The sequence below is a fragment of the Triturus cristatus genome, chromosome 7 (genome assembly GCF_964204655.1).
Source record: "Triturus cristatus chromosome 7, aTriCri1.1, whole genome shotgun sequence".
NCBI lineage: Eukaryota > Metazoa > Chordata > Amphibia > Caudata > Salamandridae > Triturus > Triturus cristatus.
Window position 1 is genome coordinate 261,944,364 of NC_140590.1, and position 22,415 is coordinate 261,966,778.

The 22,415-nt window shown below is 49.4% G+C and overlaps 1 protein-coding gene across 2 annotated transcripts in view; it reads left to right on the plus strand.

The window, feature by feature from the left end:
• Positions 1 to 22,415, plus strand: part of LOC146809360 (chaperone Ric-8A) — a 362,752-nt gene that overhangs the window by 331,612 nt on the left and 8,725 nt on the right. For both annotated transcript variants that reach the window (XM_085616159.1, XM_085616160.1), the window contains one exon: positions 5,579 to 5,723. In XM_085616159.1, coding sequence (XP_085472285.1) covers positions 5,579 to 5,723 — 145 coding nt within the window. The remainder of the gene's footprint in view (positions 1 to 5,578; positions 5,724 to 22,415) is intronic.

The window sequence follows — 22,415 nt, forward strand, 5'->3', positions numbered from 1 at the left end:
TGAGCATACCGACTGTCTATCCAGTCCGCGGCCATTTCCGGGGTATCAAAAAACCACATCCTCCCCTCGTACTCAACCCGCAAACGCGCCGGGAACATCATGGCATATTTAATCCCCTTGTCTCTAAGCTGTCTCTTGACTGCCAGGAAAGTCTTGCGTTGTTTCTGCACCAGCTGGGTGAAGTCCGGGAAGAAGGAGACTGCGGCATTCTCGTACCGCAGTGGAGCCGACGCACGGGCCGACTGCAGGATAGCGCCTCTCTCTGAAGTTAAGAACACGCGCGATCAATGGGCGCGGGGGCGCTCCGGGCTTGGGACGTCCGCCTGGAACCCTGTGCGCCCGTTCGATGGTGAAGAATTTTCCCAGGCCCTTGGGCTTGAGGTAGTTGAGAAGCAGATCCTCCACAAAAAGGTCCGGCGCGGGCCCCTCTGATTTTTCGGGCACCCCCAAAATACGGACGTTATTTCGTCTGGACCTCCCTTCATATTCATCCAATTTACGTTCGGCCAGTGCACTGAAACCCTTGAGGTCGCGGACCTCTCGCTAGAGTTGTGACACCTCTTCTGACAGGCCGGTCGTTTTAAGATCCAAAGACTTGACTTTCTCATTCACTTTAGTAAGGTCTGCCCGAATTGAGTTAACCTCTATGGAGACTGTGTCCAGCGTATGCTCCAGGGATTCTAGCTTTTGTTCCAGTGAGGACTTGACACCTCCTATAGCGGCTATTACATCTTGCAGGGTCCGCTCTGGCGAGGGGCTCAGGGGATCTCTCTCAGCCCGCGGTGCCTGTCGCTGGTCCGCCGGTGGGTCCCTTGGCTGCGTATAGCGGTCTAGCTTGTTAGTCTGTATTTGCCTGGTCCCTTTGTTGACTCGAGGCTGGGACTTCTCAACCTCCGCCTTGCTCCCCATTTCTCCGGTGGGCCCCTGCCGTTACCAGCCGGGGCCGGGTTTCGCTTCCCAGTGGCACGGTTCTGCTGAAATTACGCTCTCCCCCGGGCCTGTGGTAGCAAGGGTACAAATGCGCCTTTCGGTTTATGACCCCGGCTACAGGAGGTCACCTCCGGGGCTCCAGCCGCGTGGCGTGCCAACAGCTTTGGCCGCCCGGCTCTGTACCAGCCTCTCCTCACACCCCAGTGTATCGGACCGAAAGGGGCCCGCGGCGTGTCCCGCCTCACTGTCAATACTTGCCGTGGCACCTCTCTCCTCCACCGTCTCTGCCCGCGGTCCTGCAGCTGATGGCTCCTCTATAGCCGGCGATTTCCGGCCCGAGTCCCCGATCTTCCACCACGCCTCAGGCGCCTTCACTGCGATACTGACCCTCAGCCAAGACCCACAGGCCGGCACGAGCCTGCAGCAACCTGCGGTCGAGAGGGGGCCGGGCCGCTATTTATCACCAACCTCCGCCCGTCTCCAAGCCCCAGCTCCGCGCGCCCGCACCGGTACGGATACTTCCTCCGTGCGTCGCGATCTCCGCCGACACCCACACACTTCACTCCGTTCTTCGGCGCCGCCGGCGCCACTCCACCGCTGTCCCCTGAGGAAGGTCCCGGCACGTGTATGCCACGGGAGGGGGGGGGGAGGGGGAAGAGCCTCCGATCCCCCAGTCGATGTCAGCCGAGTTCCGAGGAGCGACGCCGCCCCGACCGGGGACTTCCGGTCCGCGCCGCCGCCCTCACCTCACTTCCCCGCGGCTTTCTCTGGACTCGAGCCCCCGGCTCGGGTTCCCCTTGCAGGCCCCGGCGAGCGACTCCGAGAGCTCCACCATCCGGGGGGGCACAGGTGCCGGAGTTGCAGGATTCGGCACCGCTTCGATCAACGCACCGATGTGCGAGTCATTGAGGGCAGGATACTAAGCAGGATTTAAGGTCCCGGGAGTGGCGACCACGGAGCCCGGAAATCAAGCGACCATCTTGTTCCGGCGCTTGGCTCCTCCCCCAGATCTATCCACTTTATTCCCGCAAAGCCCGACTTTTGCAATGCAAAGATCTAAGAATCTAAAAGAACTGCTCACAAACATCCAGCAGTCCCATTAAAACCTTTAAAGGCATGCAGAAATGTATGAACTCTGTGCATTGCAACAATGTGATGGTAGGAGACTGTTTCATTCATCCGACTAAAGGCAATAAAATCAAATTACGACACTCCAGTACTTGTGACACATCTAATGTGTTTTATGCACTTAAATGCCCTTGTGGCAAAATCTATGTAGGCAGGACTGAAAGAAAAGTGAAAATACGCATAGAAGAACACAAAAGTAACACCCGCAACAAAAATGAGAGATCTACTGTTGCATCACACTGGATGGAAGCAAGACATAACATCACACAACTACGTTTCACCGTTTTGGAGGCCCAAAAGCCACGAAAAGACATGGATCCCCAAAAAACCTTTGCACGTTCAGAATTTTATTGGACCAAAAAACTACAATCCTTACAAACCCTGGGGAAGAATGACTGCATTGAATGTAACTGTTTTCTTTAAATTCCAACTCTATCTTTGAAGGCTAATATTATCACGTTGTGATTCTGGTTGAACATAACTGTTTATTTTCATGATTAGCAATTTCATTTTTTCATCTCTTTATATGTAGGAGCGTTTATAATGTGTATTCATGTTTCCATCGTAAATATTTACCATGTTGCTATCATCTAACAACAAGCCAAGAAGCAAAGCATGCTGAACTTCCTGTTTCTTTTTTCTGCGCATGGACTCTTTCTATGTCTAACAGCTTGCACTTGCGCACGTTTACCGTCATCACTTTCCACTTTTAAATGCATCAGTGAGTTCAATTACTGGTACGTCTTATGCGTCAACCGACGTGTTTCCCATGAATGAAGCTAAGACCGTCTAACCGGGTAAGCTTGGAACGAACGTTATGTTCGACCTGTAACCACCCTTTAATTAATGCCTCGATCGCTAGTATCTGCCCGTTCAGTTTCACCGCACGTTCACTTTTCGTAGCACAATTCTAACGAAAAATGTCCGCCGAAAACAGCTACTGCCGTGTAAACTCAGAACGTATGTTATGTCCCGAACACTAACTTCTGTTAGTTCACTTTTGAACCGTGTTATTACACATTAGTTTTACCCGACGTTCACTTTTTGAAGCACAAGCTCAAAACAAAAACTTACGAACGTTCACCGTTATCACTTTCAAAAGCCACAGTTAGTTCAATACAGGTACACCGTATGCGTCACCCAACGTGTTTCTGGTGTATGAAGCCATAACCCGGAACGAACATTGTGTTTAACTGCAACCACCTTTGTAAATATACTTCGACCGTGAGCACCAGGCATTTCCCTTTTGCACCATGTTTTTGAACACTAGTTTCACCGCACGTTCACTTTTTCGATTATTTTTGACGCTTCGTGCACAAACCGAATGCTTTCATCTTAATATCTTATATCTTGCACTATTTGAAGTACTTTGCATCTTTTGCATGACTTGCATGATTCCGCGTTCCATCACGCTCCAAACAGCAGTATGTTTATTTTTTTTATTATATCAGGACTGTATGATGAATCGCCTTTTTGTTCTTTGTAATTGCAGTAACGGCAGCAAAGTCCCCTCATGAAGGGTCATGATTGGACCCGAAATGCATTGGGTTTACTAACGTTGTTTATAAAGTTGGATGACATATTCCCAATTTGACAAGAATGAATTTTGCATGGAGTTTAAATGAAACCATCATTGAAAATAAATTCCTTTGAAGATCACTGATTATCTGCTCAAAAGTTTTTTAAATTACAATATTAAGTTTTGAAGACGGCAATTCAGTTGCCCATGAAAGAGTGCTCACGCCAGCAGAAGGAATCCTTCCTTCATGCACTTTTGTTTGGAAGTTAACCTAGAGACGCCATCGGACAGGCGCCTTGGTGTTTGATGCACAACTCGGAACTATTTCGGAAACTCGTTTTAACCACCTCATAAAACAGTGTGCACGTTGGCATAAATTAAGTAGTTCTCCATTCAGACAGCAGCAGGGTAGGCTATCTGCATCAGAGCTTCATTCGTACTGCAGCAAGCCACCCTCTCTGCATCAGAGCTTCATTCATACAGCAGCAGGGCAGGCTCTCTGCATCAGAACTTCATTCATACAGCAGCTGGGTAGGCTCTCTGCATCAGAGCTTCATTCATACAGCAGCAGGACATGTTCTGCATCAGAGCTTCATTTATACAGAAGCAGGGCAGGCTCTCTGCATCAGAGCTTCATTTATACAGCAGCAGGGGGACAGGCACCCTGCATCAGAGCTCCGTTCATACAGCAGCAGGGTAGGCTCTCTGCGTCAGAGCTTCATTCATGCAGCAACAGGGCAGGCTCTCTGCATCAGAGCTTCATTCATACAGCAGCAGGGCAGGCTCTCTACATCAGAGCTCCATTCATACAGCAGCAGGGGGACAGGCACCCTGCATCAGAGCTCCGTTCATACAGCAGCAGGGTAGGCTCTCTGCGTCAGAGCTTCATTCATGCAGCAACAGGGCAGGCTCTCTGCATCAGAGCTTCATTCATGCAGTAGCAGGGCAGGCGCTCTGCATCAGCTTCATTCATACAGCAGCAGGGTAGGCTATCTATATAAGAGCTTCATTCATACAGCAGGAGGGCAGGCTCTCTGCATCAGAGCTCCATTCATGCAGCAGCAGGGCAGGCTCTCTGCATCAGAGCTTCATTCATACAGCAACAGGGCGGGCAGGCTCTCTGCATCAGAGCTCCATTCATACAGCAGCAGGGCAGGCTCTCTGCATCAGAGCTTCATTCATACAGCAACAGGGCGGGCAGGCTCTCTGCATCAGAGCTCCATTCATGCAGCAGCGGGGCAGGCGCTCTGCATCAGAGCTTCATTCATACAGCAGCTAGGCAGGCTCTCTGCATCAGAGCTCCATTCATGCAGCAGCGGGGCAGGCGCTCTGCATCAGAGTGTCATTCATACAGCAGCTAGACAGTCTCTCTTAATCGAGCTTCATTCATAAATCAACTCTTCATTCGTACTTCAGTCTGCTACACCAGCACATTTCTGCGAGTACAGGTCTACTTTAGACCGCAATCCGCCTGTGATCAAGTACTTTATTATGTAGTTTACACTTTTATTAATGTTGTTGCTTCTGCTTCGTCCCAAACCTAAACTCGCACCCAAGCATTTTATCTCTTTATAACCTGTGATCCTAATTTAAAGAGAACTGTGGTCTTATTGATCCTATGTATGGTTTTTTTCTCCTTAAAATTTTTAAATGCTCTTAATATAAACATTTTAATGAATCGTATAATAAGGTACAATTGATTGCTTGATTACTTTAGCCACGATAGGTTTTGGGACTTGAGTGAGCCCCATTCATACACTAGACAGTGCCTTCCCCGGCGCTCCGTTTACCATGCTTCTGGGGAAGGCACTGGGTGTCTTTGTAGTCGAGGTGGGATAGGCAAGGGGCATCAACAACCCAGACATGCATAGAAACGAGTGCACTGCATTTCAGAGCTTTAGTGGTTCACTAGACAGGCCAGGGATGGGCGGCCATCCTAGGCATCCTCTCCTAGTGACTCTGACTGTAACTGTGTGAATCTTGGCCCTTCTGTTTTTTCAGTGTCCCGCTTTGTGAAGTATACGGGGTATGGCAATGCAGCTGGCCTGCTGGCCGCCCGTGGGCTGCTAGCCGGAGGACGTGTGCAGGGGCATTATTCAGAAGACGAGGACACGGATACAGAGGAATACCGGGAAGCCAAGGCCGAGTAAGTGACTCCGACTATGCTAAAATGCCCTATTTATTAAAGACGACCAGCCTGACGTTTCCAGCAGAAATGTGGTACAGAAGAACAGCGTCGGTGCACTGCATGAGCAGTGACTCAAAGCGCCGAGTGTCAGTGAAACGTTGTAGAAAGAGGCTCATTTGTGAAGAGCTTCTCATCAGGCGATATAGCACAGCGTCATTCTAGATCTGTTTGCAGTTGAGATGTGTAGGTCTTTAAGTCTTTCTCTCCGATCTCATGAGACGACTCTTCAGGCTGCTGGGATGCAGGTTTACTCGAATGTCAAGATGCAATGTGATCCAATGATGGGGACCTAGAAGAGGGAGGGATCGGGCCGGGAATGCTGCACAGGATAGTGTCGGCATGACCCGCGGGTTTTGGCTTGCGGATTGTCAGTTCTTTTGCAGGAAAAAGAGGGAATCCACTGCAGAGACAGAGGAGCGGATCCACAGATCAGCCTCAGACAGCGGCTGGGTTCTCTACGGTGAACCATGCTGGTGTTTAACCTGGAGCTAGGCCGAGGATCCTGTGGATCCGGTTGATGGGGATGGGGGACTCCGCTAGCGAAGCTGGGTGTGTGGTAAGTGTAGGTCCAGCGGGTGAAGAAGGACATTTAGCTGTAAATAATAGTGAACCAAGCTGTAAAATTGAGTCATGCAAGTAGCTGTTGTTGTGGGAGGGGTTTTAAAATAATTTTTATTAACATTTTTCAACAAAGTATGCATATAGCAAAGCAGTGTAGCAGTGTCCAGCAGGTGGTAATCAGGGGCAAGACCATACCAGGGACAGAAGGCTTATCACCCAAGGAAGAAAAGGCGCAAGCGATTTCAGGCGAGAGGCCCTGTGTGAGAAGGGGTTCTGAGGGAATGGCCCTCCTCCCCTTCACTGTGAAGAGAATTGTAGAGTTATTTAGTGGTAACATGGCATGACTCCTCACAAGAGGTGGTGAACATGCCTGTGAGTGAAATCTGTCAGTCTGGCGCCAGCAGTTTGTGTAGTAGAGCAGGAGTGCCACAGGATTGCAGGCAGTGGCGCGAATATTCCATGGAATGGAAATGAAACGAGCAGGAATCTGTGAAAGGAAATACACCTGCCCACGAGCAGGTACTATTGGACAGTTCAAAGAGGAACTCTGGCAATTCAGATGGTACATGCCCCCAGAAAAGTGCTGGTACCTGGTTGACCACTTAATGTGAGGATCGTTCTCTGAAGAATGGCTGTGCTCTTCCGGGATTGTGACCCCAGCCAAGCTTTATTACAAAATGAACAGCACCAATGCATGTGGGCGAAAGTAGCACCAGAGTGAAGAGCAAGGCTCGACGTGAGTGCTTGCCCTCATGCCAGCCTGGCTCATTTGCAAATCTGCCACCACACAAGCTTGAGTTTTGGGAACACGCAGTGATTCAACAAGCATATTAACAGAGCTAAAGTAGACACGAGACAAGTACGGTTTTGTTGCTTGAATCGTACTCGATGTACCCTCCCATCGACAGTCACACACATTTGTTTGTTAAAGTGTTTTCACAGTGGGAGCTCCAAAGCGTGTTTCTGAAGTGAGCCTTCTCCGACGGTGACCAGTGCTTCATAATGCACCAGGTGGCTGTGCCATCTTTATATTGTTAATTTCTCAGTGGGGTTCCAGTGCAGTGGAGAAGATCAGGAGACTTTCAGAGAAAATGCAAGAAGAACTAGCATTTGCACTGCCTTTGAGCACTCTTTTTATCTGATGAATACATCTTCCACCGATTCCTCACTTTGCAAGGACCATCTCCTGGAGCACGAAGGGAACTTCTCTGTCCTGTGGCACTTTTTGTGCTTTTTGTGGGAAGATCTCTTGGGAGATTGTTTCCTTACAGATAACTTACCTTTGGGTGAAGACCATCACTGGGCATCCCTCTGAGGGCCTGAGCCAGAAACAGTTTGGCATTCCGTTCGCTGATGACCTTAGGGTGCACAAAGGCACAAGTACTGCCAGCCCCAGTGTAATATTCTGATCCGTAGACACTACATGCAGTTGTAATGTGGATCTGAAAAGGGATATTTTCTTTCAACATCTACAACAATTCTTCATCCCTAATAGGTTTGGAGTCTACATTTAACTTAGTCACTAATGAAATGCAGAGGAATTAAGTCTATAAGAGAGAGAGAGCTCCAGACCTAAGTGAAAATAGAGAAGCTAGCACGCTGGTTGGCGCTTTTTATATTCATTGCCATCATGTGTAGAGTGGAGTCCCAGTATGGCGCCACATGGTGATGCTGCAGAGCTGTTGCCAGGAAAGATTTGTCCAGATCAATTCAAAGCCCGAGCAGATTATTCAGGTGAGAAATCTGAAGAACGTTTATGTAGCCACCTGAAATATTTTTATTAAAACTAAGTACCTTTTTCTTTTGCCATTGACTTTGGTTGAGGTTATAGAGAACATTTACTCCATTTGGATACAGGCACTGGCAATGCCAGTAGGTCCTACCTGTGCAAGATCTATTGACTTTGTCCATTTTCTTTTAGCCATGTTGCACTGTAGCTCTGCTGTTGTGCAGCATGCCTAAAGCATGGCTGTGTCATTGTGCTTTTTAAAAAAAAATTTTTTAAAAGAGGACCTGCAAACACATGCACTCACAGAGGGCTACCACTAAAAAAAAAAAAGTAGCTCCGAAAGCAGAGCAGTGCGACGACACTGAGAAAGGAAGAGGTATCTGGGCCATGGTTCAGGGGAGGAAACAAGCACATGAAGAGGAAGCGAAGCCAGCATGTGCTGAGCAAAGCAAGGAAATGAGAATGACAATGAAGCCAACTAATTGTAAGCAATAGGCTGGCTCTAAGCCCCCCGTAAGTAAAGAATGTCTTGCAAGCGAAAGCTCATGCGCTGTCTCAAGCGAGACCCAAAAATGTGTGGTTCTTCTGATTTTATTAGACGACTGCAATGGAAGAAACCCTATTTTAGACTTATCCACGTTGCTCAGAGTTAAATAGGACTTGTCATGGAACCAAAATGACTGGCTTCTGTTGCCTAGCTTGTGGAATATTAAAGAGGTCAGGATTGAATATCATGGAAGAAGTGATTGTGCTAATACGCTTTACCAGAGTTCCGCAGATTGTGAACCACGTTAACCCCCCCCCCCCCCTCCCCTCCCCAGCCCCCCAGGAACCGTGTGTGTAGTCTCTGGGGGTGGCGGGGTGGGGGGGGGGGGTTAGGGAGGGGGCGCTGAGAATTCTTATAAATACGGATGCCCTGGAAATGCAAATTATGTATATTTTAAGTATGGGAATTGTGATGCGTGCTGTGGTGGCGGGGTCAAAGACGTTGCTAAAAAGTACCAAATATTTGGTCTTGTTGTTTTTCACCTTCAGGAAACTGCATATAAATAACGCAGTGTTTTACGTTATGAAACCTCAGTCGGTTGATATGCTCACTGCAGATGTATGTGTGATCAGAAAGCCAAAATTGAATGCTGATTGGCACAGTGGGGAATAGTTACTTGTGTATTTACAGTGCTGTGAGATCCTATCGTGCAACAGAAAGCACTGTGAATATTTAAGTGATTACAGATGTATTACACACAGCTTAAGGTAGGCTGCCGCAAAACGATGGACTGTTTGAGATCAAACAAGTGCTTTCGAAGTGTATATTTTAGCAATAGGTAGATTGTACCCAGTACAAACATTTATTTTAGTGTCTGTTAAATGTACGCTTTCTAGACTTCAGCTGATAGCTCCTTTACATTACGTCTCATAAAGGCGAAATCTTAGTCATCATAAACTTTCAAGTGACTCCGTTGATTAAAGCCTAGACTGGCTCCCAAGCAACCTTTGCATTTGGTGATTAATCAAATACACCCATTTACATTACTTTCAGGTAGCCGGTACCATTGTGAGAAAGCCTGGTCTGTTCTTTAGTCCCGTTTCTTCTTTGGCTTCACAACACGGAGACCCTCAAACCCTGTCCCATCTGCCCATCCATTAATTTTTACCACAATGGGGTTTGAGGGGCCAACCAAACACCAATTGTGGCTATTTTACTATCCTTCCTTGCTTGTATTAGGACCCAGGGCAGCCTGGCTGTACCGGTGTTGCTTTGGACCTTGGACCAATGGCCCGTGGGAGGAGAAAATTGAATCGGAGGAGAGACCTTCACTGGACCTCACAGAGACGGCAAAGACAGGGATGAAGCAAGCTGGGGGTGAGGGGGTACTTGTTTTTAACAAATGGCAGAGGAGACTGCCCGCTTTGCAAAGCAGTAGCTATCATTAGTGAAGCAGGTGCAGTGGCACCGGGGCTCAGGGGTGTGGTCCGCCCACTGCATCACAGTTATGATTTTCTTACTTTATAAAGGGGGTGTGGGGTCTCCTTTCCCATGCTAGCATTAAGGCAGAGGGCACCGTGACTGCAAAGAGGAGGTAACATGTGGAAGCTCAGTTGTTTCTGAACGCGGCAGAGAGCCTGTTTGAAGATTGGAGGGATGGCCAGGTCTGGTGGGGAAGGGATGAAAGAGGCAGAGGAGACAACGTGCTACTTAATGCTACAGCTATTATTAGTGCAGCAGGTGCAGTTGTATTGGGGCCCTGGAGAGTGGTGGCTCACCACACCCCAAATATGGAGAGTAGTGTTTTTTGATCAACATCTGTTTTTGTCCTCTTAATCATCTCACATTTAGTGTGGATTATGAGCTCCAGAAAAGGTTCCCTTGAAATGTTCTAAGCCCCCCACCTGACGCTAAGCTCTGCCTTTCCAGCTCCCCCAGTTCTTATCATAAACTTTTGGAGGAGTGCTGACTTATTTTCTGCACTATACAGATCGAAGTGTCCGACGTACACATTGCCTAAACCGGTGTACTTTGCACTTTGAAATAATTGTGCTTTATAAGTACTGTCGCAAAAAGATTTGAAATGTAATGATTCTAGTCATGCCACTTTGAAGTAGACACAGCAATTAGCTTTGCAAATTGTCTTCACCTCAGCATTGAACAAATAAAATGTGGATGATGTATTCTAAGAGCGATGAATAAAGAGTTCACATGGGACAGGTAAATGGAAACACTTGTATAGAGAAGTCTGAAGCAGTCCTAGACATCAGGAATACTGATGTTCGAGGCATGTGGGCTGCTGAATTCATATCTGTGCATAGATCGCCGCCTAGTGTTGGGTCCGGATGATTGCACATTGTTGTCCTGGAAGAGTCTTCGAAGTATCACGAGATAGGTGGCTCCTCCCCTGGACTACAGTGCGCATGGGCATCCCCTCCATCCTTAGATTGTTTTTTTCCGCCATTGGGTTCAAATGTCCTAATCTTAGCTCTTTGAGTATTTAGGCCTTTACATTCGTCGGTATTGTTTTCGTTCGGCGCCAAGTATATTTGTCGGGGGCGTTCTCGAGTAGATCATCAACGATGGAACCAAAGACCTCGAATAGCCCCTTTAAGCGTTGCCCTCTTTGCAACGCCAAGTATGCTCGCTTCGACGTGCAACCGGTGTGCAACAAGTGCCTCTCTCCAAACCACGACGAAGCCACCTGTATGGCGTGTTCCAGATTTCAATCGAAGAAGACCCTTCGCATTCGTCGAGCAGCTCGGCTCGAAACGCAGAAAGCGACGCCGAACCCGGACAACATCTTCGGGACAGAAGATGAGGAGGTCGTGGACCTTGAAGTTCGGGGGGAGCTCTCGGATCCGGATTCGGAACGAGAATCCGACTATAATGCCGAAGACGAGCGTATACTAGACGAACAGGAAGATGGTGTCGTCGAAGAGGTAGGAGACGACGAGGAGGCCCTTGGGGCTGAGGAAGATGGCTCAGAAGATGAGCTAGGCCCACATGTCGGTACAGGACCCACCGAGGCACTCGATAAGGCTCAGGTCGAGGGATCGCCACAAGGCCTTACCCAAGATCATTCCTCCCGTTCTACAGCCCCGCATAAAGGCCCGGCTACGAACTACCCTAAAGAGCCATCGGTATCGAAAGCGCCATCATTCGATCAAAAGAAATCGAAACTGAAGGCACAGGCACCTACCTCGAAAGTGAAAGAGTCTCTCATTGGCAACAAGGCCTCGAAGCCCTCGGAGCCGAACAAACAAAAGAAGGCCGTCGACGCACGGAGACTTCATGGAGACGTCGAGCCGAAGGCGGCGCCAACAACCAAGGTCAAGGTTGCCGACCCGAAAACATTGGCACCGAGGGTGGTCGACAGAAAAATACAGAGCGCCTCGCGACGGCCGACCCATCCCGGTCCTCGTGTCGAGAGCACGGCGTCTGGTTCGGGGTTAGATGCCACGTCCAAGAGGGTATCGACGGAACGTGTCGACTCAACAACACCGTCTCCCTTCCTAAAGAAGGTGTCGGAGTCGTTACTCCGCATCCATAACACGGCTTCCATGCTCGGCGCAAAAGCACCCCCGCAGCCGAAAACGGTCAGCACAGTTCACATCGCGTCGACGCACATAAAATTCGGACTACCACCGGCGGTACGACCGAAGATGTTCGACGCAAAGAAGGGTCTCGAGCCACAAAAAGGGGTCGACCCGAAGAAACCTGTCGAAGCACCAACAGGAATGCCAATGGGACAGAGAGCTGTCGAAGTACCTCAGGAAGATGAGGAGCCAAGGCATTTTATCGATGCGGACACTGGTAGGCTGTCAATATATAAAAGAAAGATACTGCCAGAGAAATCAATGGAGCCATACAAAATTCCATTGAAGAAGAGGACCACGTCACCAGTTCTAGTAGAACATGTTCACTATTATGACCAGGAGCATCAGTCATTCTCACCCACACAATTTGATGAGGATGCAGGGGATGCTGGTGATGTTGAGGACACTTATCCTGTGGACACTGACCCTGAAGATCAAAACCAACCTTGGGTGGACGATATTGGTACAGGGGACCCACATACTGCTCCAGACACGCAGGCATATGTGGTAAAATCATCTCCTACTGAGGATACTGCTGCTTTCAATGCCTTGATTGAGAGAGCAGCTAAAAATCATGATGTACAGCTCCACACTGACCCTATTGAGGATGATTTTCTGATGGATACCTTCTCTACCTCAGAAAGATCTGTTAAGACTCTGCCCATGCTGAAGGGGGTCCTAAAACCGGCTAATGACATTTTTAAGGAGACCACAAGGGCGAGAGTACTAAACCCTAGGATTGACAAAAAATATAGGCCAGCTCCTGTGGACCCTACCTACATAAGAGGCCAGTTGCCTTTGGACTCGTTGGTGGTGTCCAATGCTCGGAAGAGAGCCAATTCACAGACAACGGGTGATGCTCCTCCCCCTGACAAGGAGTCTAAGGTCTTGGAAACTTCAGGGAAATGAGTTGCTGCACAGGCAGCTAACATCTGGAGAATTGCCAACACTCAGGCACTTCTGGCTCGCTACGACAGGGCGCATTATGATACCCTAGAGACACTGCTACAGCACCTCCCAGATCAGTTTAAGGAAGGAGCAGAGTCGCTTATTACAGAAGGGAAGCTCATAAGCAACGCTTCCATTAAGTGCGCTCTTGACGTAGCGGACACTGCAGCTAGGGCTATTAACACCAGCGTCATGTTAAGAAGGCATGCTTGGTTGAGAATCTCAGGATTCAAACCAGAGATACAAACAACGATACTCAATCAACCTGTCAACCCTGACTCCCTTTTTGGCCCCGAAGTTGACACCACCCTAGAAAAGATCAAAAAAGATACAGAGACTGCGAAGTCTATGGGGGCTCTGCAATCACAGCAGTTTAGGAGTGGGTCCTTTCGTCGCTCTACCAACAGAGGACCATCTAGAGGCCAGAACTCCCAACAGTCGCATTACACTAAACAAGGTACACAGACCACCTATAATAAGAATAACAGAGGTGGATACCGTGGAAACAACGTCAAGGGCAGAGGCCGAGGAAACAACCGCTCCAGGTCCTCCGCCACCAACAAACAGTGACGCCTTGTCACTGCCCCCGACCTCATAACACCTGTCGGGGGGAGACTCCAAGAGTTCCTGTCGGTCTGGAAGTCCATCACTACAGACAGGTGGGTGAGAGACCTTGTCCAGTACGGTTATTGTCTGGAGCTCACATCCACTCCACCAAACATACCACCAAGACACCGTCCTATGTCCGCAGAGCACTTGCACTTATTACACCAGGAAGTTCTCAGTATGCTCCAAAAAGGAGCCATAGAACTCGTGCCAGCAGAAGAACAGGGATCAGGAGTGTACTCACTGTATTTTCTGATCCCCAAAAAGGACGGGTCTCTCAGACCCAGTCTCTCAGACCCATACTGGATTTAAGACCTCTAAACCGTTACATTCTGTCAGAGCATTTTCACATGCTCACCTTGCAACAGGTGCTGCTGTTGCTCAAGCAGGGAGACTTTCTCGCAACACTATATCTCAAAGATGCGTATTTCCATATACCCATGCACCCATCACACAGAAAATATCTCCGGTTCACTGTTCTCAATCAACATTACCAGTTCAAAGTCCTCCCTTTCGGAGTAACAACGGCACCCAGAGTGTTCACCAAGTGCCTGGCAACAGTGGCGGCGCACTTAAGGAGACAGCACATACATGTCTATCCTTATCTGGACGACTGGCTTATCCAGGGAAAGTCGGCCCAGCAGTGTGCCAAACACATGACCCACACCATTCACCTTCTTCACAGCCTTGGATTCTCCCTGAATTATCCAAAGTCCCACCTTCAACCCACCCAAGTACAGCAGTACCTAGGCGCGACCATAGACACTCTGGCAGCCAAGGCACAACCCAATTCAGTGAGGATCAACAGCATGCAGTTGCTCATAAAAAAGTTCAAACCTCAACACTCACTACCGGCACGAGTGTTTATGCAGTTGATAGGCATGATGGCCTCCTGCATCTTCTTATCCCGCACGCGAGGTTACATATGCGCCCGCTTCAGGAATGCTTGGCACGTCAGTGGAATCAGGCTCACGGACAATTGAAGGACCTAGTGTTGGTGAGCGGTCGGGCATACAACTCTCTGCATTGGTGGAATCCACAAAACCTTTGCAAGGGCCGACCGTTCCGAGAACCTGTCCCACAAATCATACTGACGGCGGACGCGTCTCTCCAGGGATGGGGAGCTCATGTGCTCAATTACACAGTGCAGGGACTATGGACGAAACAGCAAAGGAGGATGCACATCAACCTTCTGGAACTCATGGCAATCTTCCTTGCAATGAAGGCATTCAAAGTACACTTGTGCAACAAAGTCGTGTTGATCCGGACGGACAACATGACCGCTATGTACTACATACAAAAGCAGGGAGGGACACACTCCCCACAGTTGTCTCATCTGGCTCCGAGCATGTGGAAGTGGGCCATTCAGAGGAACATCTTCCTCATGGCGGAACACCTCCCGGGCAAGGACAACCAGATGGCGGATCTGCTCAGCAGACACAGCCACCAAATACACGAGTGGGAGATACATCCGTCAGTACTCCAACCGTACTTCCGACGGTGGGGTCATCCAGAGATAGACCTATTCTCCACAAGGGAAAACGCAAAATGCCAAAACTTTGCCGCCAGGTTCCCACATCCACAGTCGCAGGGCAATGCAATATGGATGAACTGGTCAGGCAGATTTGCGTACGCTTTTCCCCCAGCACCATTAATACCGCTGGTGGCACGCAAACTGAGGCAACACTCAATGACGCTCATCCTGGTTGCTCCAACGTGGGCACGCCAACCATGGTACACCACGTTTCTGGAACTCTCCGGGGTACCGCATCAATGACTACGGCTAAGACCCACGCTTTTAACGCAGAGCCATGGCGAGATTCAGCACCCAGATCCGCAACAGCTGAACCTGGCGATCTGGCTCCTGAAATCTTAGAATTTGGCTACCTAAACTTGCCTCCAGAATGTATGAATATCAAGGAGGCACGGAGACCCACTACCAGAGCCTGCTACGCGGCTAAGTGGAAAAGATTTGTCATTTATTGTAAAAATAATGACATCAATCCGCTGGATGCATCAACGCAAAACATTATCTGTTATCTATTACACTTATACCGATGCAATCTAGCATACAATTCCATCCGTATACATTTAACCGCACTGGCAGCTTACCTTCAGAACAGGCAGCACCTCTCACTGTTCAAAGTGCCTGCCATCAGAGCTTTCTTGGAGGGACTCAAACGTGTGATTCCTCCAAGACACCCTCCTTCACCAGTCTGGAACCTAAATGTGGTCCTCACCAGACTGATGGGACCACCTTTTGAACCTCTACAGTCTTGTGAGATTCAATTTCTAACATGGAAAGTAGCTTTCCTAGCTGCCATTACTTCCCTAAGACGAGTTAGTGAACTTCAGGCACTAACCATTCAAGAGCCATTTATACTAGGCCTGGGCGAAGCACTACGCTACGCTCGCGTAGTTTGCGAAGTTCGCGCTACTTCGCGCTACGCGAACTGCACGTAGCACAGTGCGAACACGCGTAGCGTAGTGTTGCGTAGTGCTGCGGTCATTTTTTGCTTGCTCGCGGTCCTCAACGCCAAGTTGGCGACCGCGAGCAAGCAAAATGACATCCTGGCGAGACTTTTTCCTTGTTCGCGATCGCGAGCATGGAAAATAAACCTCCCGGCGAGATTCCCAACGCGAGAAGGTCAGGTTTCTCATTGCGAGGGGTCGCGTATGCTCGCGACCGCTCGCGATGAGAAACTACCAGTTCGCGTTGAGAAAGTTGCAGCTCGAGTAAAAATCTACTCGAGCAGCAGAAAACTACAGCTCGCACTGTGCAAGATGCCATTTTCAATGATTGCACAGTGCCGGTTGCTTGTCCGCACTGTGCAATCATTGAAAACAACATCTTGCACAGTGCGAACATGTTACTTCGCAGTTCGCGAAGTGCTACGCGTAGCTCGCGTAGTGCGAACTTCACTTTGCGTAGCTTCGCGAAGTGCTACTTCGCGAACTACGCCCACCCTTAATTTATACAGGTTCATGCCAACAGGGTCGTACTACGCACCAACCCTACTTTCATGCCCAAGGTAATCTCGCAGTTCCATATGAACCAATCCATAGAACTATCGGTGTTTTATCCTAATCCTGAAAATGTAGCAGAGAGAATGCTCTACACACTTGATATCAAAAGAGCTCTCCTGTACTATATTGACAGAACAGAAAGTTTCAGGAAAACAAAACAACTGTTTGTTGCCTTTTCTCCACGGTACAAAGGCAACCCCATTTCCAAAGCAGGAATAGCTAGGTGGATCGTTAAGTGTATACAGATTTGCTATGAAAAAGCTAAGCGCGCACTAACAATTCCTCCAAGAGCCCACTCCACACGGAAGTTAGGGGCCTCCATGGCTTTCCTGGGAAATATTCCTTTAGAGGAGATATGTAGAGCAGCCACATGGTCCACTATACATACATTTACCAAGCACTACTGTGTAGATGTACACTCAAGACAGCAGGCAGCTGTAGGACAGGCTGTTCTCAAAACTCTTTTTCAGACTGCTGCAGCTGGCACGGGAAGCCGCCGCTAAATGGAGGGACTGCTATATAATCTATGCACAGATATGAATTCAGCAGCCCACATGCCTCGAACCGAATATGCTACTTACCAGTATGCATCTGTTCTTGGCATGTAGGGCTGCTGACATTCATATCGCCCAACCTCCTCCCCGGCGCCTGTAGCAGCTGTAGCATTCAGTAATGACTAGCTAGCATGGTCATCATTCACTGTATTACACTCCATCTATGCCACAATGGCGAAAAATAATCTAAGGATGGAGGGGATGCCCATGCGCACTGTAGTCCAGGGGAGGAGCCACCTATCTCGTGATACTTCGAAGACTCTTCCAGGACAACAATGTGCAATCATCCGGACCCAACACTAGGCGGCGATCTATGCACAGATATGAATGTCAGCAGCCCTACATGCCAAGAACAGATGCTTAGCTTCCAGTATAAAGATTTCATTTAGAAGTACAAACCCAAATCCAGAACATGCTTTTTAATGGCACTTCCAGGTGTGATAGATCGGTCGGTGAAGCTTTAGAAAACATTGAAATAGAGACTCAATGCAGAAAAACAGTCCTTCCTCTGGCTGGAACGGTTTACTAGCAATCTCAAGATTCCCAGTGGCAACCAAATCCATCCTCTTGGAAGATCTGGAGCAACTCTGTCCAGTGGAAGCGGCATTGGTGGAATTGGTTGAGAATCAACCACAGCCAAGCAATAATTCAAGATCATACACCCTGTGAAATCCAGAGGTATAAATTAGACTCTGTTCTTTATTTATGATCCAACATTAGCAAACTAATGTCTTCGTTCCTGCCATCTCCCGCTTGGAAGATTTTCATACCTTTTTCTCCAAACATTGGATTTATTGATTGTTGTATATGCTTTTGTGATTGCCAGTTTGGATGGTGGACTTTAGATTCTGTGTTTGATCACAACTCCATCTAAAAATGGTACATCCCTCTGCTGCTCCTTTTGTTTCCGGGACCCACGCATTCAATCACTTTACTCCCATTCATGTCAATTACATTGGTAACCTTCACATCTACTACTTTCATGGCAGTTGTTATGTCAACCTATATTTTTGCAGCGTGAATCTTTCTGGATTCACTATGCTGTGCATTATTCCGCGATCTGGTGGTTGGGTCTGGATTCGTAGTCTTTCCTTTGTTTTTTGTTTTTTTTTGTTTTTTGTAGCCCAGGTGGGCGTCAACGTCCCACCATTTGGTGCACCTCTCGTGACGTCGTCGTGCTTCCTGCAGAAGTCCCACCTTTGGGGCGCCATCTTCAGATTCTTTTTTCCGCCGTTGGGTCTGGATCGTCACCGAGAAGCTCCAGGATTTCAATCGAAGGAAGAAGGAGAAAACGCGAGTTTCGTCGAGGAAAGAACTACTGAAGATCACAGAGAGGAATAACTTACATCCGGGACGCGAAGAAGGAAGAGTTTTCACGAATTTTCTTCGACGCCCTTGGAAAATGCGCACTCAGAGGCTCTGAGCGCAATGGACAAGACACCATTCAAATTCTGCCCTAACTGCCACCACAAGTTCGCGCAGAAGGACCAGCATCCGGTCTGCAACCTTTGCCTACCGATCGACCACCTGAGCAAGGACTGCAACGCCTGTTCAGCTTTCGCGCCGAAGACGCTCCGGGTGAGAGAACGCCAGAGAAGAGCCAACTTCAGCATGGAAGGCAAGGGTAAGGCCCCGTCGCTTTACAATCTGGGCCTCACCACCGACGATGAGGACAACATCGCCGAGGGACCTGATAGCTTCACGGTCGTAGAGACCGACAAGAAAACGCCTGACGAGGTAAGAGAATCGTCGAGTTCAAAACCCCCGAAATGGCCTCGAAAACCTGAGAGTGACTCTCGAAAATCTGAGTCAAAGTCCTCCAAAGGAGCACCGGCGCCGACAATTTCGACGACCAAGGGTGGATCCATGGACAAAAGGCTGAGCGGATCCTGCGAAAAGGACTCCGTGGTGCCGAAAGACGCCGAAAGGCAGAGTTCGTCGAAGATAGCCTACGAAACGGGGCGTTCGACGCAGAAAGACAAGCCAGCGTCGACGCAAGCTCCGTCAAAGACCTGCGGTCGACGTCGAAAGCATCTCCGAGATGGAGAAAAAGAAGAGAAGGCTCGAGGCGGAGATGGAGAGCATCCTTCCCAGGAAGGAGTTCGACGCCAAAATGAAACAATTCAGAATTCCAACGACTCCGTCGACGGACGTCGTCGAGATCGAGGAACAGGACGAATTTGACGCCGAAGGGCTGCCGAGAGATCCTGAGGAGGAGGAAGAAGGCCCCTACTATGAATGCGAAGACGAGGAAGACGACCAGCAGTCGTTCTACGGCTCGGCGCCATCAACCACTCACGAGCTGGAATGGCAAGACATCGACGCCGAAAATCCCGAAGAGCCCGTGGACACGTATCCTTCGAAGCCTTCGCCGCCCGACGACATCGGGGTGCACAATATGGTTGTCAGGAGTGCTGCAGCAGCCTTTGGGGTAAAACTGGACGAGGAGAAACCGAAAGCTGATTTCCTTCTCGAGACTCTGCTCCCCATTCAGACGAGGAGCCAGTTCCTTCCCATGCTCCAAAGTGTAATGAACCAAGGGAAGGAGGCCTTTAAGGAACCAGCAACATGCCGGTCCATCACGCCCAGGACGGAGAAGAAGTACTCCTCCCTGGACCCGCCTTACATCAAGGGAGCGGTCACTGCCGACTCCATCATCGCTTCCACGGCCAGGAGAAGGGCCAACGTGCCAGCGACCTCGGGCCACCCCCGATAAGGAAAGCAGGAGGATGGACCTCACTGGGAGGAAGGTCGAAAGGAACGCCGCAATGTACTGGCGCATGGCGAACTCCAATGCGCTTCTCAATCGACACCAGTACCAGCACTGGGACGAGATGGGGGAACTAGTCAAACACCTCCCTGAAGAGTACCGCCAAAGAGCCTCTTACCTTGTGGAAGAAGGTAAAAATATAGCCAACTCATGCATTAAGACTGCATTGGACGGGGCGGAAACTTCAAGCAGACTGATGGCCATAGGGATCACCAAACGAAGACAGTCCGGGCTGAGAATCTCTGGATTCAAACAGGAGGTGCAGAGCAACATACTAAACACTCCTTTCAACGGCTAAACGCTATTCGGGGCAACAGTGGACGAAAAGCTCACCCAGCTGAAGAAAGAGAACGAGACGGCGAGGTCCATGGGGGCCCTACAGTTCAGGGGGATGAGAAGAGGCACTCCAACTAGGAGACCCTATGGTAGAGGAGGTAACCAGCAGGGAGCGTCGCACCAGACGTTCCAGCAAGGACAGCAGGGTGACAGTCACAGCCAGCAAGGTCAGCAAAAACAGAACTGGCAGTACCAGCCTCTGGCCAGTCCTTTCACGGGAGGGGAAACGGACGTGGCCAAAGGAGACGAGGGGGTGACCAACCCTCATCTAAGTGACTCGGCACGCATGGGGACGCTCACCCCAACATACTCCCAGGGGTGAGGCGCAATGCAAAAACAACGGGGGGAACGAGACCCGATCGCCTACGAGCATCCAACACCGGTAGGCGGAAGACTGGGACTCTACCTACAGGAATGGCAACGTATAACCACAGACAAGTGGATACTGAACGTCATGCAACACGGTTACTGCGTGGACTTGGAGGGAACGCCTCCAAACAGAAAACCAAAAAGAAGGCAACGCTCAGGTCAAGAGCTTGCTCAACTCAGAGAGGAAACACTGAAGCTGCTCGAAAAGAGAGCCATCGAGCCAGTGCCTTACAAGGAAAGGAACGAAGGGGTCTACTCGAACTACTTCGTGGTACCGAAAGTAGACGGAAATCTCAGACCCATCCTGGACCTGCGATACCTAAACAAATTCATCAGAACACAGAAGTTCAAAATGACATCACTACAGGAGGTGCTGCCCCAAATAAGGGACAGAGACTTCATGTCCACCGTGGATCTCAAAGATGCCTACCTGCACATCCCAATAAACAGAAGGCACAAAAGGCTTTTAAGATTCAGCATCAACCAGGATCATTACCAATTCACGACCCTGGCCTTCGGTCTGAAATCCGCACCAAGGGTATACACGAAATGCCTGTCGGCAGTCGCAGCATACCTACGAAGGAAGGGGATTCATGTGTACCCGTACCTAGATGACTGGCTGATCAAAGCAAACACCCACGAGAAGTGCGAGAAACACGCAGCACGGGTGACAAAGACACTGACGAACCTGGGGTTCTCGATACACTGGGGGAAGTCATCAATGAAGCCAGAACAGGTGAAGATTTTCCTGGGAGCAAAAATCAACACCATAAACAGAACGGTCGTGCCCAGCGACAGGAGAGCAGCAGCCCTACTGAAGGAGACGCGCCTCTACCAGAAGGGGCGAGTTCTGACAGTGAGAACAGTGAGCAAGATCATGGGGATGATGGCGTCATGTATCCACCTGGTCCCAAATGTACGCCTTCACATGAGACCATTCCAAGAATGGCTACAACAGCAATGGTCACAAGCAAGCGGAAGTTGGGAAGATCTAGTGGTTGTTACGCATGCAGTGCAGGAAGAGCTAACTTGGTGGAACAGGGACAACATAACTACAGGAAAAAGCCTGGCACCACCAAACCCAACTGTGACCATCATCACGGACGCATCTCAAAGGGGATGGGGAGCACACATGGACAAACTCAGAGTGAGGGGTCTGTGGGCTCTGGCAGATGCAGTCAGACATATCAATTACCTGGAATTGAAGACTGTCCTGCTAGCCCTGAAGGCATTCCAGAAGCACCTGTACAACCAGAGAGTGTTGATTCAAACGGACAACACCACAACCATGTTTTATATCAACAAACAGGGTGGGACACAGTCGTTCCCCCTTTCCACTCTGGCACAGGAGATTTGGAGATGGGCCATCCCTCTCAAGATAGACCTGCTGGCAATTCACCTACCAGGGAAGGACAATGTGGAGGCAGACTGGCTAAGCAGGCAGACCTCGGCATCACACGAGTGGGAGCTCAATGGGCACGAAACGCAGAAGCTTTTCCAGAAATGGGGAACTCCCACAATAGACCTGTTTGCAACACACCAGAATGCAAAATGCCAAAGCTTCGCGTCCAGGCAACCAGATCAGCAATCCCAAGGGAATGCCCTATGGATAAGCTGGTCAAGGACATTTGCCTACGCTTTTCCGCCAATAGCACTGTTACACA